This window comes from Diospyros lotus, chromosome 4 (assembly GCF_014633365.1).
Source record: "Diospyros lotus cultivar Yz01 chromosome 4, ASM1463336v1, whole genome shotgun sequence".
Lineage (NCBI taxonomy): Eukaryota > Viridiplantae > Streptophyta > Magnoliopsida > Ericales > Ebenaceae > Diospyros > Diospyros lotus.
In genome coordinates, this window is record NC_068341.1 from 44,838,391 (window position 1) to 44,856,193 (window position 17,803).

General features: G+C 36.9%; 1 protein-coding gene across 2 annotated transcripts; it reads left to right on the forward strand.

Annotated features, from left to right (window-relative positions):
- LOC127800530 (uncharacterized) lies at nucleotides 1–16,791 on the forward strand. 2 transcript variants are annotated; one of them, XM_052335188.1, is made up of 11 exons: nucleotides 1–128; nucleotides 566–739; nucleotides 896–1,068; nucleotides 11,064–11,506; nucleotides 11,588–11,645; nucleotides 11,862–12,205; nucleotides 12,359–12,813; nucleotides 12,899–13,058; nucleotides 13,276–13,437; nucleotides 13,519–13,607; nucleotides 16,271–16,791. In XM_052335188.1, exons 2-11 carry the CDS (start codon nucleotides 627–629, stop codon nucleotides 16,419–16,421), a joined length of 2,148 nt encoding a protein of 715 aa, XP_052191148.1. In that variant the 5' UTR covers nucleotides 1–128; nucleotides 566–626; the 3' UTR covers nucleotides 16,422–16,791. The 2 variants fall into 2 exon arrangements, with proteins under 2 accessions (XP_052191148.1, XP_052191150.1); XM_052335190.1 differs by lacking the exon at nucleotides 1–128 and having other exon boundaries at nucleotides 597–739; nucleotides 930–1,068.
- Nucleotides 16,792–17,803: the final 1,012 nt, after the last annotated feature.

Consider the following 17,803-nt stretch of genomic DNA (forward strand, 5'->3'; position numbering starts at 1 on the left):
ATAAAAGCCAAGGCCGAGGCCGCTGCTTTCTCTTCTTCGCTTCTTCTTCTTCTTCTTCATCTTTTGCCATCCTGCTCTGCGCTGCGCCGCGCCACCCCTCCCCTCCTCCCGACTCTTATTAATTTCTGGTAAGATCTCTCCTTTTCCTCCCCCCTCTCTTCTGTATTTATCGTGCTTACTGGCAGAACATTGCGTGTGTGTTTTTCCCCCCTGATCTTCCATCTTTTGTGCTTTTCTTCGATGTGCGTCTAGTTTAGTGAGTTCAGCGTACTGTTCCTGCAATTTTGGTTTTTCCCATTTTTTTTTCTTTCGATATCTTGCTTTTGTTCTTTATCCCAACCGCAATGCAAGTGATATATCTAGAGTTTCTTCTTTGACCGTCATCGACGCGTATTAGGATTTTCTTTTCTTTTCCCTTTCTTCTAGGGTTTGTTTTATTTTATTTTTTGCTTTGTGCATGTGTTATTGATTAATTTAGCTCCCGCCAATTCGATTCGAAAGACTCTCATTAACTCACTTTGCTCCAATCGTGAACTCTCTCTCGCTTTGGGGAATGCGTGGTTAGATTGTTGTTGTTCTTGAACGCGCAAGTGGTGGTGGATTGCTTGGATCACGTTCCGGAGAGAATGCCTCTGTATAAGAGAAAACCTTTTCCTCTGACGGAAAGGCCCAAGGATTTGAAGCCTCAAGAGCTCCTCTTTCAAGTTCGCTTTACCAAAGAGATTTTTAGGGATTATGGGTATTCTTCTATTAGTTCTTTTTTGATTTCCTCCTGCATCGGGAATTTCATTACTTCCTGGATTCTTTTTTTTTTTTTTTTTTAATTCTTACAACAACTGCTTCGTCTTCTAAATGTTAATTTGTTTTCTAATTCTCAACTGTATTTATATTTTAGTGAATATTTGAATCGAATAAATCTGTATCGCCAGAGAGTCTGGACATGTAAAGTTACTGGAAAGACTAACTTGACCTATGAAGAGGCATTGGTGTCGGAGAGAAGAGCAAGTGAGAAAGTCCAACAGTTCCCCCAAGAACTTGTGGCTCCTGTGCTGCGTGATGTTCAATTCAGTAAGACCTTATTGTCTTTATGTTTACATACATATTCATCTCCCTTTCTCTTTCTGGTTTCTCCTGTTTGGTGGTCATTATGCGCTTTCCCATCAGTTTAATAGTTTTTTGTTTTGTTTTTCCTTTTCCCATTAACAGCTTTTGATGCATATTTAAATGTTCTGATATGCTATAACCATTAAAAACAGTAAAGAAACATGAAAAAAAGAAGAAGAAGAATCAGGTGTTCAATAGGAATCTGTTCTAGTACTTTCTTTATCTACTTTGATTATTTGCTCTTGTATGTGACATCAATAGAGTATAATGGTAAATATGCTTCTTGGCTTCTTGATACATATCCTTAGTAACACTTATATACAAGCAATTCTAACAAGTTTGTGTGAAGCTTGGAGAATAAAAACATAGTGATTCCAAGTTGCATTGCATGTATTTTTTAGACAACACTCTAGTTTGCATGTCAGCTTGGGGAAATTTAGAGCTTCCTTTAACCTCATATAGTGAGGATGCTCTTATATTATTATGGCTTTATGCCTGCAAGTGTATAGGATAGAAAATGAGGGTGGAGGGAAGTTGACATCCATACAATTTGAAGGTCATCAAGCTCAACAAATTGGATCAGTGAGTTGCAACTGTTAGGACTGTAGGAGCATGCCTATTGGAATTTGCAAGTGAGACCTACTACTTTCTAAGAAGGGGATCCCTAAAGTAAATTCACCCACTAGAAACCATTTGTCTAGTTTGGTGTAAAATGGCTGATGATAGATACAAAAAACTTTTATTTGCTTGATAGATACACGAGAGTGGTGTTGGGGAGGGACAATCTCACACCGGATGCAAATCAAGGAAAGTTGTGGCTTATAACTAAGGAGCCACCACCTAACCCCACAATGTCCCTTTTCAGGACAAAATTGTGCAGACCAAGCCTATGCACTTTTGAGCCAAAATGAATAATACTTTGTTCAGGATGCAGATGAAACTTTTATCGCCCCCATATGCACAGCTCGCCTTTGACTAGGGGGCTCGTGTTGGGAGAGGCAATCCTACATTAAATGTGGGTTTGGGGAGTTGTGGCTTATAAGTAAGGACCCACTCCCCTAACCCATGAGGGCCGTTTTCAAGACAAAAATGTTTGGGCCATGGGCCCTTTTGAGGGAAAAAAAAAAAAAATGTGCAGGCCACGCTTACGTATCTCTTGCCAAAATGGACCACACCTCATGTGGGGTACAACCAGCCTTTGACTGTGCCATATGGCCCTTTTGTGAGAAATCCATACAGGGTCCCTTATATATAGAACTTACCTCGATTGGGGGGTTTGTGTTGAGGGTGGGATAGTCCCACATTGGATGTGTGTTAGGGAGAGCTATGGCTTATAAGCAAGGAGCCACTCCCCAAGCTTGCAAGGGCCTTTTGTAGGACAACCGTGTAGGCTATAACCATGAGTCTTTGGCCAAAACAAACAATATCTTGTGCAAGAATATCCAATTTTCAGCTGCATCATATTTGTTGGAGACCTATACTAGATCCCCTATGCAAGTACAACTCACCCTTGTTGTTGGGGGGGGGGGGAGTTTTAGGATGAACAATCCTACATCGGATGCAAGTTAGGGAGAGAAGGGCTGTTATGTTACTCGAATAATTGGGCCAATGTAATAGGCTGTAGGCATCAATTTGGTGGGCTGAGGCCTGTGTAAATAAAAGCCATGGATAAGCATAGCTGAAAAAATGTTCCAGCATGTTCCTGGGCAAGTTGTAAAGCAAGGGGGGAGGGCATAACCGCTTTTGGCACCCATTTAGGCCATAGATCAGTATAAAAGGAACTGATCTACGCCCCTACCCCTATGTTGAATGAAATTAGGAAATTAGTTTCCCTCTCAAACTCTTTTCCCTCTCAATTCTCATTCTCCCTTTCCCTCTAATTCTCTCAATCCTCCCTTCTCTCGCTCTTCTCGATCAATCGAGAACTCACTTGTCATATTAGGAATCTAACAAGGGCTTGTAATTAAGAAGCCACTCCCCAACCACATGAGGGCCCTTTTTAGGACAAGTTGTGCAGGCCAAGCCCTTGTGTTTTGAGTGAAAGTGAGCAATATCTCATGCTGGAGCAGTTGACACTTTGACCACATTAGATGGTATGTTCTTCCTTCTTTTGTTGCAGTTGTTAAAATTCACCTACTCGTAGCTTTCCTTTAAAAAAAAAAAAATAATAACACCAACCAAGCATTAGTCTCACTAGTTGGGATTTTTCATAAATAAGACCAAGAAAAATGTGCCAGAGGGGTGAGCCCACCAAAAACACCCAGATTAATCGTGGGGTAGAAAGCAAAATGAAACCATGACATAAACTATGAACATGAACAAGATAACCAGGAAAATGGGAGAAGAATAAAGCCTTTGAGGAGATGCATGAATGCTCAACTCCCTTAGAGACTCTACCATTCATGTCCTCATAAAGGTGGCATAGAGAAAAGGCAGAAGACACCCCAATCTCTTGTCAGGAACCTGAGCCTGACTGTAATTCCTTTGATGAGAGAATTGAAAGAGAGGGAGAAATAAAGAGGAAAAAAAGGAAAGAATCAAACTGATTAAGAGGGAGAATTCAGAATTGAGAGAGAGAGAGAGAGAGAGAGAGAGAGAGAGAGAGAGAGAGAGAGAGAGTAGGGAGAAATAGAGAGATCCAAGAGAGACAAAGAGAATTTCAGAGAGGGAGAATTAGCTTTTCAATTAATCAAAACCTAAAAAATGTACAAGAGTGGTACAACCTTATATAGAGGCTATTTCACTATGTTGATATTTAGGACTGTTTAACCGAAGCCAACCAAAGAGAATTCCCTTGCGAATTCTCAGAAACTTGCAGAAACAAAAACCGAATTAAAGAATCAAAGCAAAACAAATATGAAACAGAAATAATGAAAGATAAAACAAACCAAAGAGCCAAGATTTATCCTGGTTCTGAATGCCTTATGGCAAACCTACATCTAGCAGTCAACACCCACTCCAAACATCCTTTATTAGGATGATAATGACCAGTACACCAAGTTTCTAAACACTCATCTATCTCCTCGAGTACAAGCACACATTCTCCCAAGAAATACACAAGACTCAAACCACCTTTCTCTTCCTCAAGAACGAAAACTCCTCACTCGAACATAGACAAAATTAGAAGCCCTCTCCCATGTGTAAATCGACTGCTTACCTCGCCCTCCTATAAATAGAAAAGGCTAGATTCCTAATGTAACTAACTACTATGGGAAAATTACAATTAGGCCCCAGAATTACAAAGTAATTACACTTATATTTAAAAGCCCTAATTGATCTAAAACTTCCAGCCGATAGACTTCAACATTTACTGATCTTCTACTGCATCAAAAACTCTAGGCAAACTCAACACACTACTTTAACAAAGTAGTTTCCACTTCCTCCACCAGAATAACTGCTCTTAAACACTATATAACTATCATTAATATGTAAATAACTAATTAATATAATTTTGTAGAAATAAAAATAAAATATAACTAGCCTAAATCGTGACATCTTTATGCTCCAAAGGAGAAACCACACTATGCCTTGCAATCCAACAATATAAAAGAAGCCCCAGCCACTGGAGAAGAATGTGATTTGACAGATCCGTAGAACCATTGTACAAAGAACACTTATCAACCAAAAATTGACATCTCCTTCACAAGTAGTTGGTCATTTGAAATACCTCTGCTATCATCTACCAAAAAGGAGGCAAACCCGTTTGTCCTCTAATTGAGAACAATTTGCTATGAGGAATACAGTCCTCTAATTGTGAAACTTTGCACATTGCTGTTTCTACCAGGAATACAGATTGGTTGGGTATGTACTAGAATAGAAACATGTTACACTGCATAGTTGAAAATGTTGTTAAAATTGGTATATCTAGAGGTTACTCTTAGAATTAGAATGTGATGTAGTTTTTGAGAATTTCTTCTTTTCAGGGAAAGAATGGAAATATGATTTTTTTTTTTTTTCCAAAGTAATCATGTAAACACATTTTTAAGAAAATTCAACAAATTTTTACATTGGTTGTTGACTTCTAACAGAACCTTCCCCTTTTATCTGGGCTAGGGGCAGACTGTGACTAGGATAATTACCTTCAATATTAAAAGTGTTGAGAGAATCACTCAATCTACAGGTGGAGTTGTAATCATGTAAGCCCAATTTTCAGGAAGATGATGTCCTTGTTCCCCCCCCTTCTATATTTTGGTGTCAGAATTACACTCTAGATTTTGATCCTCTATATTTCATTTTTTTCCTTGAAGATTTCTTTAAGAAATCTTATGAAAGATCTTCTTCGTCGCTTTAATCACTTGAATAACCCTTTGAAACAAAAATTTACAATGTTCCACAGTTACTTTACTAATTCATAAAGCACTAGTTTATTGTTAAATAGGTCTCAATATGTAGATGAATTGTTATCTCCACCTTGGAGGATTGTCCTGAAACTTGTGACTCAAAACTTTAAATCAAACATTTACATTCAAGAAAATCTATTTATAATAGAACATGATTGGGCTAATTGGCAAAGTTGGTTAAGCCTATTATGGATTTTTTGTTTGTTCTTGGTTGTCCTTCAAGTGGAAATGGATTGTGCGTTGCTCGTTGACTCTCTTGGTCAATGAAGTTTTAGATTTCAGTACTCCATGAAGAAGCAACACCCACCAACTCTCTGTTTGCGTTTTTTCTGAACATCAAACCTTTGCTTGGAGTTAACTTTAGATACCTTAGAATGCAATACATTGCTTCCATGTGTTCTTCTTTAGGATCATTCATGAATTTACTCACAATACTAACAGAAAATCCTATATCCGGTCTAGTGTGTGATAGGTATATAAGTTTTCCCACCGGTCGTTGATATCTCTCTTTATCAATTGGAATACTTTCCTTGCCAATATCTAACTTTGTACTAGATTCCATGGGAGTGTCTGCCGATTTACAACCCAACATGCCTGTTTCATTTAGAAGATCTAAGATATACTTCCTTTGAGAGACTGAAATTCCATCTTTTGACCTTGAAACTTCCATGCCTAAGAAATATCTTAGGTTTCCCGAATCTTTAATCTCAAACTCCTTTGCAAGAACTTCTTTAAGGCATCTTATTTCAGAAATATCATTGCATGTGACAATGATATCGTCCACATAAACAATAAGAATAGAAATTTTACCTCCTGATGAATGTTTGACGAAGAGGGTGTGATCTGCTTGGCATTAACCATATCCATGTTTCTTGATTGACTTTGTGAATCTTTCGAATCAAGCTCTAGGAGACTATTTGAGTCCATAAAGTGATCTCTTTAGTCTACATATCTTGTTTTTTGTAATGTTAGTTTCAAATCTAGGAGGAATGTTCATGTAAACCTCTTCTTCTAGGTCTCCATTTAGAAATGCATTCTTCACATCTAATTGGTGGAGATGCCAATCCAAATTCGCAGCTAAGGATAGCAGTACTTTGATGGCATTTAGCTTAGCCACTAGGGCAAATGTCTTTTGGTAATCGATAACATAAGATTGTGTGAAGCCTTTTGTCACAAGTCGGCCCTTATATCTTTCAATCTGCCCATCTTCTCTATATTTCATTGTAAACACCCATTTGCAGCCCACAAGATTTTTTCCAGATGGCAAGTCTGTAATATCCCCAAGTCTTGTTCTTCTTCAAGGCTTGAATTTCCTCAAGAAAAGCTTTCTTCCACCTTAGGTGTTGAAAGGCTTCCTGAATATTGTTAGGAACCTGCACCTTGTTCATACTTGAAACAAATGCACTGAAGTTAGGTGAGAGACCCTTATATGATATATAGTTTTGAATTGGGTGGTGTGTGCATGATCTAACACCCTTTCTCAATGCTATGGGCCAATTAAGTTCATCATCAATAGGTTTATCATTGGAATTACCTCACTTACCTTTAGATCCGGGTCAATGTCTTGGTCAGTCCTAAGACTGGTGGAAGGATTTGGATCAGGTTGTGATGGCCGTGAACTTGAATTGGATGGACCAGGTTGTTGTTGTTGTTGCTGTTGGCTAGAGATGAAAGGACTAGAAATGGGAGGAATGTGCCAAAACTGATATTCTTGAGGATTATTTAGAGTGTCTTCGCCCTGAATAACAGTTTTGGGATAATAGGGCTGATTTTCAAAAAAGGTTGCATCCATTGAAGTGGAAAATTGCTTACATTCGGGGGAATAACATTTGTAACCTTTTTGATGAGGAGAGTAGCCAAGGAAAATATATTTGATGGATTTAGGATCAAGCTTGCTGCGAAATTGGTGATGGACATGGACAAAGGCAGAACAACCAATGACCTTTAGAGGAATGTGTGAGAGAACCTGAGAGTGTGGAAAACATTGAAGGAGGAGTTGACTTGGTGTTTGGTGGTTGAGAGTCTATAAGGGCAATCTATTGATGAGATAGGTGGTCGTAAGAATGGCTTCACCCCAAAAGTGTTTAGAGACATTAGAAGAAAGCAAGAGTGATCTAGCTGCTTCTAAAAGATGTCGGTTCTTGCATTCAATAGGTCTGTTTTGAAAGATAGCCTCCAAGGATTGAATTGAAGTATTCCTTGGCATTATCGGTTTTGAGGATTTGAATCTTGGCATGAAATTGACTTTGAATCATTGAATTAAAATTCTAGAAAATTTGACTATCTTCAGACTTTTCTTTCATAAGAAATACCCAAGCAAGATTTGTATGATCATCAATAAAAGAGATAAACCAAAGAGAACCAGTAATATTTTTGACTCGAGAGGGCCCCCACACATCACTATGAATCAAAGAAAAAAGATAGGATGCTGTCTAAATTTTGCTAGGATAATTGTTTCAAATATGTTTAGAATATTGGTAGATTTCACATTGAAACAAATGTGGATCTTTATTCTTAAACAATGAAGGGAACAATTTCTTAAGATAGACAAAATTGGGGTGTAGTGCCATAACATAATTGCACCATTATTATCAGAATGAAAATTAGAGGGACAAACAGAACATTCTGTGGAGAAGCAGCTGCTGGGATGAACTTGTTTGCTTTGGAGGTCATTCTCTTTGAGGAGATAGAGTCCCGAACATGCCTCAACACTGCCAATCGTCTTCCCCGAAGTTTCATCCTGAAATTCACACAAATTAGTTGAGAACTTGGCCACACAATTATGATCAGTAGTGAGTTTATTGATTGACAATAGATTGTAGTCTAAATTAGGAACCAAGAGAGCGGATTTTAGGGTAAGATCCTTGGATACAACTATAGAACCTGCCCCTACTACCCTTGACAGAGAACCATCTGCAATCTTTACAGTCTAATTTTCATCATAGGGTTTAAAGTTTGTCAATGGCTTTATATTTCCAGTCATGTGGTCAGATGCACTTGAGTCAATAATCCACACAGTTGATAATTCATGTTTAGTAGTGAAAGCACTTAGGAAATTACCTTTGTGGGCTATGGAACCAGAGGTAACTACTGAAGGCTGATTGGTTTGTGACTGGCCAAACATTTTTTTCAGCCATTCCATTTGTTCCTTGCTGGGAAAATTTGGTTTAAGGCTGTAGTGGGTCCCCTCCATAGGGGCTATATTGCTTGACTTTTCCTTTCATGAACTGGCTTCCAATCTGCTGGTTTGCCATGTATTTCCCAACAGGTGTCCCTTGATCACACCAAGGACGCCTTTTTTTTTTTTTTTTGTTTGGTTGGTTGTTGAGTACCTCGAGTGGTTAGGGCTGAATTTTCCAAACTTGGAGTGGCTGTTTTCAACATTATCTTCATCCTGCTTTCCTCTCAACGTACTTCAAAAAGGCCTCCCGAATACTTGGTAGGCGTTTTGTACCTAGAATTCTCCCTCTCACTCCTTCTAGGTTTTTGTTCAAACCTATAAGGAACTTGTATAATCTCTTTTTTTCAACAATTTGTTTGTATTTGGTTGATGTCACGGAAGGGGACCGAGGACTGATACACCTTATAGTTACAATCTTGGTTTATTTTTTGCTTACTATTGTCATTTCCATTTTGCTGTAATTCTGTTATTTTCCTACTGTAATTTCCCTTAGTGACATTAGCTGGAAGATTCCCACGTGGAGGGGAATTAGAATAGGACAAAGAAGCGGTTATAACCGCATGGAGGAGGGATTTGCTTTAGCAGTCCCCTCACACCGAGTGTTCTATATTTCTAGCTTGTTGGAGAAAGAGGCATCGAATGATAACAATCCAAATTGATTCTCCTCCCTAGCTCCAATCTCTCTTCTTCTTCTCCCTCATTCTTCACTCTTGTTCTCTCCCTCCCTTGCTCTGTTTTATTTTGTGCTGGTCGAAACCCACTCCTAATTCAATCGGGGCTAGGAGTAGTTGCATTCACGGGTGTGCCGTGACAATTGAATCTTCTAGACACTTCCACTGGATTGTATCAAACTTAGCCACTACTTGTTGAGTGAATTAAACTATCGGGTAACATGGGATTCTCTCTGCCGCAGATCACCAAGCATGCTTTCAATCTCAAACAACTTTGAAGTATTTTCAACATGTGAGTAAGCCTCCTTAGCAGCTGCCCAAATATCTTGTGTAGTGTCATACAGCAAAAAATTCTCACCAATTTCAGTAATCATGGAGTTAATGAGCTAGGACATTACCATGTTATTTTTAATTTTCCATATCCAAAACTTTGGGTCTTCCTCCCCTGGTTTGCTTGTGGCTCCAATTAGATAGTCATCCTTCCCCTTTTTGCAAATGAATATTATGACGGATTGGGACCACTGAGGTAGTTCTGCTCGTTCAACTTGTGACCAGTGATAGTAAACATATTGTTGTCAACAGCTCCCTTGCTGTTGGCTGGACGGGGGATGATCTCCGAAGACTGATTGTTTTTTCCGGCCATGTTGTGATTTGCAGATCTGAAGGTTGCATTAGAGAAGGATTGAAAGGCGGATAGTGTAGCAGTCACTGCCTAGGTGTGCAGTTGCTGCCCAGGTTTAACAAAAGAGAAGAATTTTGTTTTCCTGCTCTGATACCATGCAGAAAATATTAGGGAGAAGAACTAATTTTTATTTTATTAAATCCGAGTAGAGGTATTTATACAAGTACAAAATGCTATCTCCTAGAAATCAGGAATAAATTCAAATTTAGATAACCATAGCTGATATTTGAACTGCTGTAACTAATATTTGAAATGCTAATTGTCATGACCCAAGGAGCATTAAAGGGGTAATATAGTAATAGGCTTATTAGGAGATAGTTTAGCAATTAGTTAGAAGCATGGGGGTGGTTATGCAATTTGATATGCCTATATAAAGGGCTACCGTAATCAGATGGGGATATGCTTAAATTGTTTGAATGAAATTCTAATTCTCTTTCTCTACAATTCTCTCCAATCTCCCTCTTGTTTCTCTCTATTGCTCTCCCTCATTTCTCTCTAAATTCTTCCCCATTTCTGTCCAATCTTCCCCTAATTCCCCTCTTTTCTTGGACTTAGCTATATCAGATCCTTCCGGTGCCAATTTGAACCCTAGGTAAACCCTAGGTACATGACAATGCTAAATTATCTTCCTTTTTCAAGCTTTATTATTTCCTTGAATACTGGAGCTTATCTTATCTTCTAGGCTACCTCATTTAAATCTTGAATTCTTTCAACCACCCTATCTTTTCTTTTTCAAACTTAAACATCCAATCTATCATCTTTATGATTTCCAATAATCTTCTCAAAATCTCTACATCTTATTTTATATTTCATATGCTTGGTGACTTGTGTATTAGTAAGATTCATATTGGTGCCAGTGAGAGTTGATATCTTACACTAATAACATTATGCCTTTCATGCTCTTTTGGAGCTCATTTTTATGTTTTTGAACATTTTCCTGAATACACTTGTGTGTATGTTAGTACTTGACCTTTTCTTCATGTTGAATTTCAATCTTTGGTTGCCTTCTGTCTGTTTTCCTTCTTGTTGGTGTGTACATTGTATTCAATTTTAACAATCTTTTTAATGGTTATCTGACTGAGCAGGCATGCTAACACTAAGGGATCTTGTCAATCAAATTGCTGCAAAGTTGCAACAGTGTTTCTCAGAGGGTGTTGAATTGTATGGAAAGAGGAACAGCCGTGTTTATCCTTGCAGGATAGTAAAAGTTTTAATAGAAGAGGCTGACCGAACACGTTATGAGGTAGCGTGGCTTGACAAAGACAATAAAATAACTGGAAATGCTGTATTGAATGGTGAAGAATTGGTGCGGAAGAAGCTGCCTTTTAGTAGAGATGTTCTGAAGTCTTTTATTAGAGAATCTACATATTGTAGTGTCCCTTGGGTGCTACATGATAAACTGGCAAGGAAATATGGAATCTCAACTGATCCTCCGGAAGAGTTAAGAAGCAGATTTTCCTTCCTTGATGGCCGTTTAGTTGTCAATAGGAAGAGGAGCAGATGTGAAGATGATAGGCAAAATAATGGGGTAATTACTGTGTTTCACTTGCCTTGATTTGTTCTAGGTGTTCAAGTACTTATTGTTTTCTTCTCTATATATCACCTTCAGGAAGAGGATGAAGATACCAGGAAATGTAGACGAAAGAATTTGGGGAAGGAAAATTCAGGTACCATGATCTCTTTATTTTTCTTGGCTTTCTTTTTTATTTGGCCTGCTTTGCTTTAAGTGTGTGTGAGTGTGGTTGGGAGGGTTGAGGCCCTTGAACTACTTTTGCATGTTTAGATGTTTTCTTTCCAAGCTTTTATTTCTGACATGGTTCTCTCAACCTAATAATATCCATTTGACCATGTAACTTATTTCTTATATATCTTGGAATTTCCAGAAAATAAACCAAAGGAAAAGCTGATTAAATACCCAATTGATGATCTACTGGTGCAACCTGCTGCAGACGATCCAATTTTCACTGAACGACCTTCTCCATCAAGGGAATTCAAGGTTCCCATGGATTGTGTTGGGGATCTTTTAATGGTTTGGGATTTTTGTTCATCATTTAGCAGGCTACTGAACTTGTGGCCTTTCTCCCTTGAACATTTTGAAAATGCTCTTTCCCACAAAGAAAGCAATCTGGTTCTCATTGTGGAATCTCATGCGGCTCTTCTTCGCTTGCTTATAAAGGATAATGGAGATTATACAATGGCTTTACAGAAGAAAAAGCGTAAGCCAAAGGTTGAACAATAAAAATTATACTGAATATAAGCGTTACTGAAAGGGCAAAATGTTCATAATATCTTATTTCACTAGTCCTCTCTGGCCTTTATTTCAATCATGCCTTTATTTCAATAATTTTGTCATCTGACTTTGTATTTCTTTTTATTTCAGATTACATTAGTCACTTGGACAGAGTATTTGTGTGATTTCTTAGAAATGATTGAGGCTGCTGAACTTTCCAGTTGTACTTCAACAATTAAGCGTGGACATTATGGCCTTCTTGATATTGATGCTAAATTGGGAATTTTTAGAGAATTGGTTATGCATGCCCTTACTACGAGTATTGTTAGGGAGAAATTGGATGAATATATTGAACAGCGACAGGCACTTGCATCTACGAGAAGGGAGGAAGCAATACAAGAAGCAAGAAAGAAGAGAGAAGATAAAGAACGTATGAAGGCAGAGTCTGTTGGCAAAGAAGTTGCAGATGGACACCATCTGGAGTCAGTAAAAACCAGCTCGAGTACATTGGTGAATGACATTCACAATGGGCAGAATGGAGATGTTGGAGATAAGTGGAATGAGAGTGCTGTACTATCTCAAGTGAAAAAAGCATTAGCAAACAGGTTAAATTTTTTTAGGAAACATTTTTGCATGATAATCTCAATAGGTTTCCAGCTCTTCTTTTTTTAAATAATTTTTATATAACAGGAAGCAAGTTGACACGACAGTTGAAAGAAATGGGAAGCATTTGAAGATAGATGGAGAAGCAGGAAGAGAAAATAAAAAAGATTCATCTAGGAAGGGGCATCAACAACTGACAAGGGATGATAGAAATGAAGCAATGGGTAAAAAGAGTAAAGAACAGAGGGTACACCTCGCTCTCTCTCTGTGTGCATGCACAAGCATGTTGTGATAACAGTGTGGTGGTGGATAGTGTTGTGTTTGCATGTGTGGACCTGTGCATGTATTTTGGGAAACATATGTCTGTATATGTGTATGTGTGTCTGCTCATGAAAGTAGATACACTCATCAGGGCTCGTGTTGGTGCATTTTCTCATCATCTATCTTAATGTTTTGCATTACAGAAGGAATATCTTGAACGGGAGATGGAGAAAAGATTTATTCGAACAAGTCCTTTGGGCAAGGACAGATATTACAACAGGTATTGGTTTTTTAGACGCGATGGGAGAATATTTATTGAGAGCTCTGACAACAAGCAATGGGGATATTACAATACTAAGGAAGAGGTATTTTAGCCGTCTTGCACTCGAAGTTACCATTTTTTGTGTTTTCTTTATGCTCATGGTGATTCTCATGTCTTTTTACAGCTTGATGCCTTTATGGGCTCATTGAACCCAAAAGGTGAGCGTGAGAGAGCACTTAAGAAACAGCTGGAGAAGTACTACAACAGAATATGGTGAGTTAGTCTGGAATTTGTCCCCAAGCAATTTTTGAATGGTTTAAATCTTCATAATTTGAAACCATTATTTTTATTTGTTAAACGTGTTCTATTAAAAAATAAACTTCCTGTTTAAGTTACTCACCCCCCCTCCCCGGGCCGTGTGTGGGAAAAAAATTAAATGTTTTCTTTTCTCTTTACATAAATAAATACATAAGTGTGCTTATAAGCAATATAAATGACTGACTAATGATCATAGCAATAAAAACAACCAGAAGCTTTATCCCACTTGGTGGGATCAGTTATATGACTTCATGACTTCTAGATATTTAACCATCTCTATATATGGTTACATAGCCCAATATGCCTGATGTTCAAAAATGGGTCATGATATTTAATGATGGTTTTGGTAGTAGGAGATTGCTACATGCTCTGCTATAATCATTAGGCTGGAACTGTCTACTGTCATGAGCTTCTCTTTTAAATTTGTGCAAAACATGTGGTTCAATCTTTCAACTTGTGCTGCCCTTGATAGTTATTAAAATCAAACTGAACTGACCGGTTGGACCGCAAATTGGTCACTGAGCCGGTCCCTTTAATAAAAGACTAGAAATATGTATAAACCAGTTAAAATCAGTCAAAAATTGGCTTGTTTTACTGGTTCACAAAAAATCAATTGATGTTAATGTTTATCTAAACTATTGAATACCCAATAATTTCAGAGTTAATCTACATTGCCTGAGGGGCTTACCAAATGGGGTCAAAAAGACCAAAATGCCCTCGCCCATGCCACTGCCTTCGCCTCTCTCCTCTCTCCCTTCCCATGGCTGCGATGCGATTGTCGATCGCCGAGCACTGCTACCTTCCCCTCGCCTCGCCGACTGCCGCTGATGATGCAGTGGCGATTGGTGAGGCGGTGAGGTGACGGCAGCGAGGCAACAAGGCGAAGGGAGAGGAGAGAGCAGGGCGGTGGCCCACTTTGCAAATTTGAGAAGTAGGAGAGGGCATTTTGGTCTTTTTGCCCCCATTCGGTAACCCTCTCTGTCAATCTGTCTAGCTTGTAGAAGAACCCATAATTTCTAATGATGTCTTTTCTTATATAGAGGTGTAAATTAGAATTTTGTGGAAAAAACCAAGTAAGAGAAATAAGAAGTGAAGATATAAATAGTCTGGTTGCTTCCTTTTCTTAAAGTTTTCAATCTTTGTTAAGTGTAAGCTCTTTACTCCATATCCCTAGTCTCATCATTGGATAACGAAGAGATTTGAACATCTTAGTTAACTTTTTGTGTTTTTAATTAGTTTGTAATTATAAATTTGAACATTTAGGGTTGTCTGAAAATGATGTCAGTTTCTTTTGGGTTCATTTTTAGTGTTGGTTTTTGTTTTGTGTCGTGTTCATTTTAATTAGAAAAAAATGAAAAATGAAAATTGAACATGTTTGATTTTGCTGTCATTTGTCAATAATAGAAGATCTGAAACTGAAAACAATTTTTGATTTTTATCGTCATGTTTAATTTTCTGATATAATTATATTCTTAAAATAATAATAATTTATAATTGTATTATTTTGATACAACACATAATATTTATTTTATTTATTTATAATATATTATATGTTGTTATAATTTAATAGTATGTTATCTATAAGATATAGTATTATATTTTACATGATATATATTATATTATAATTATAAAATTGAAGACTGGGGAGAAATGAAATGGAATCCACTTTTAGGATCCTCTAAAATTTTCCTCCATTTACAAAATTTTGGTTTCATAATATCAACCATGTGATGAAACATGACTATATTAATTATCTTCATTCACTGTTATCTCATAAATTTTCTTCATATGAAAATGGTGTAGAATTTTTTTTCATCATTCTCTCACTAGAGAGTTGTGTTAGGTAGAACATTTGGCCTAAAATTTCGCCACATTGTACTTTTGCATGGATTTGTGTTGTCATTGTGACTTTTAAAAGTGAATGAACATTATGAATGCTATGCCACCAACCTGAAGTTAGTTAGGGTAAAGTGTAGTTGAAGACAATAATGAGATGATTTCAATTTTTTGAACAGCAGAATGGAACCGAACAGCGTTTCCATTTTTCATTTCCAAAAAATTTTCAGAAATGCATTGGAAAGTTTGGAAAGGGAAAGGGGTTATTTAGTTGTGGAAAATGTTTTCCAGTTTCCTATTTCTAATTTTCCATAAAATCCTATATTATTAAAATTAAAACAGAAAATTCAATTTTATAATTTTCAACTTTAGATTATTAATTAGAAAACATAAAAAAGATGTCTTCTAAATTTTCTAAAAATGAATGCTATTGACTTTTGAAACATAAAATGTTAGTTAGGGCCTGTTTACTTGTAAAATTGGAGTTGAAAAATTAGAAATCTTCTCTACAACTAAACAGGCTCACATGTTTTCAAGTAGGGCCTTAATTAATGATTCATACTTTTATGTTACTTTAAGATTTTGTTGAATGTTAATAAACCCAACCATTTGACCAATGAACCAATCTGGCAGATGACTGGTCCGGCTTTACTAACTATATGGTGGCCTATAATTCGTTTTCTTTCTTGGAAGTTGTCAAGCTATAGGTGCTGTGATTGTGTCCATGTCCATCATAGATCATGTGATCTCTATCTCAGTTCATGCTTGTATGGCTTTTACAGCTTGGAATTTCACAAGAGATCAAAAGAGGTAGCTCAAAATATTGCAATGGAAGAAGCTATTCTCCGGAGGTCAACCCGCGTGCGTGCCCCACCTAGGGACAACCCTGCTGTTGCTTTCCTTAGGTATGTTAACAAGTGGAAGGATGATTAATTGCTGTTTAGCCCTGGTCAAGAATGCGGCTCTTAGAATGGTCACGGCTAAGCGGAAGGTTATTTTTCTTTTTACCCAGCAGCTATTGAACAGCCTGCCCTAATTTATTTATTGGACGTTCATGCGGATGGAGGGTCATTGTTTTTGGGGTGCCGACATATTCCCTTATTGTTTTTTGGGTTTTGTTTCCAGCGCGGTAAAGATGGGCTGATAGATAACTGTAATTGAGCCTCAAAGTTTTGTAAATGACCTTGTTCGGCGGCTTAAGGTTATGCAACCATATTTGTTGCTTTGATACTTTTTTAAAAAAAGGTTGATTTTGTTCAATTTGGATGCAAAGAAGGAAGATCACTTCCGATCTCCTTTTACATAGGAAGGTGATAATTGACTCTAGAAGAAGGTGCTATGAACAAGCCTAATCTGAGTGCTTGGTATTTAGGAAGTTTCACAAGTAGGAATATGTGGTTTTTAATCTGGTTGGCTGTGTGGCATATAGACAACAATTTCTTTCCTGAAAGAATCCTCTGCTCTTCTTTTACTTGTTATTGTGGGCGCTACGAATTTCCTTGGTACCAAATCACAATGACTAGTAAATGAGCAGTAGAATTTACCATCTTTTAGAGGTTTCATGGTGAGATAAAATATAGTAATAGGATTTCCATCTATTTTTTAAGCCATTTCCCTCGAGGTCATTTTGATTTTGCTTGATTTTGTTGGCAGTTTGCGTGCGTGTGCTTATGTGTTTTGTTTTGTGTTTGTTCTATCTTCTTCTTCTTCTTTTTTTTGGGTTGATAAAATAGAGTAAACATTATGTTTGCAATCTTATGTGGGTTTTAAAATTTTGAAAATAAAAATTAATATTTCGTATAAAAAATATTGTGTACTCTTACCATTTGAATAAGTGTTAGAATAGTAATTTTATATTGGTAAAAATACTCATTTTTACTTAAAAAGATGGTTTGGTTTGACAAGATCAACCCAATCGTCGGGAAATAACTTAATTGAGTTCTAACCATTGCTAGATTTCGCCTAACTTTAAGATTTAATATGAAAGTGGTAATGGTCATCATCTGTAATTTTTTATTTTATTTTTTTGGATTAGGGTATTAATGCCTTCTTTTACTTTAATAAAAAAGTTTTGACTTTTTAAACTTTTAAAACGTCTCGTTAAGAACTTCTATTTCGAAAAAGTAAAATTATCAAATATTTTTTAATTTATATTAAATTAAATTTACTTTTATACTTTACAAAAAAAAAGCATCATCTGAACTTATTTAAAAAATATTTAAAAGTTTCAATTGTTAATTTTTTTTAAAAAAAATTCAGGGTGTCATAAGATTATTTTTTATAAAGTACAAGGATACATTTAATTTAATATAAAT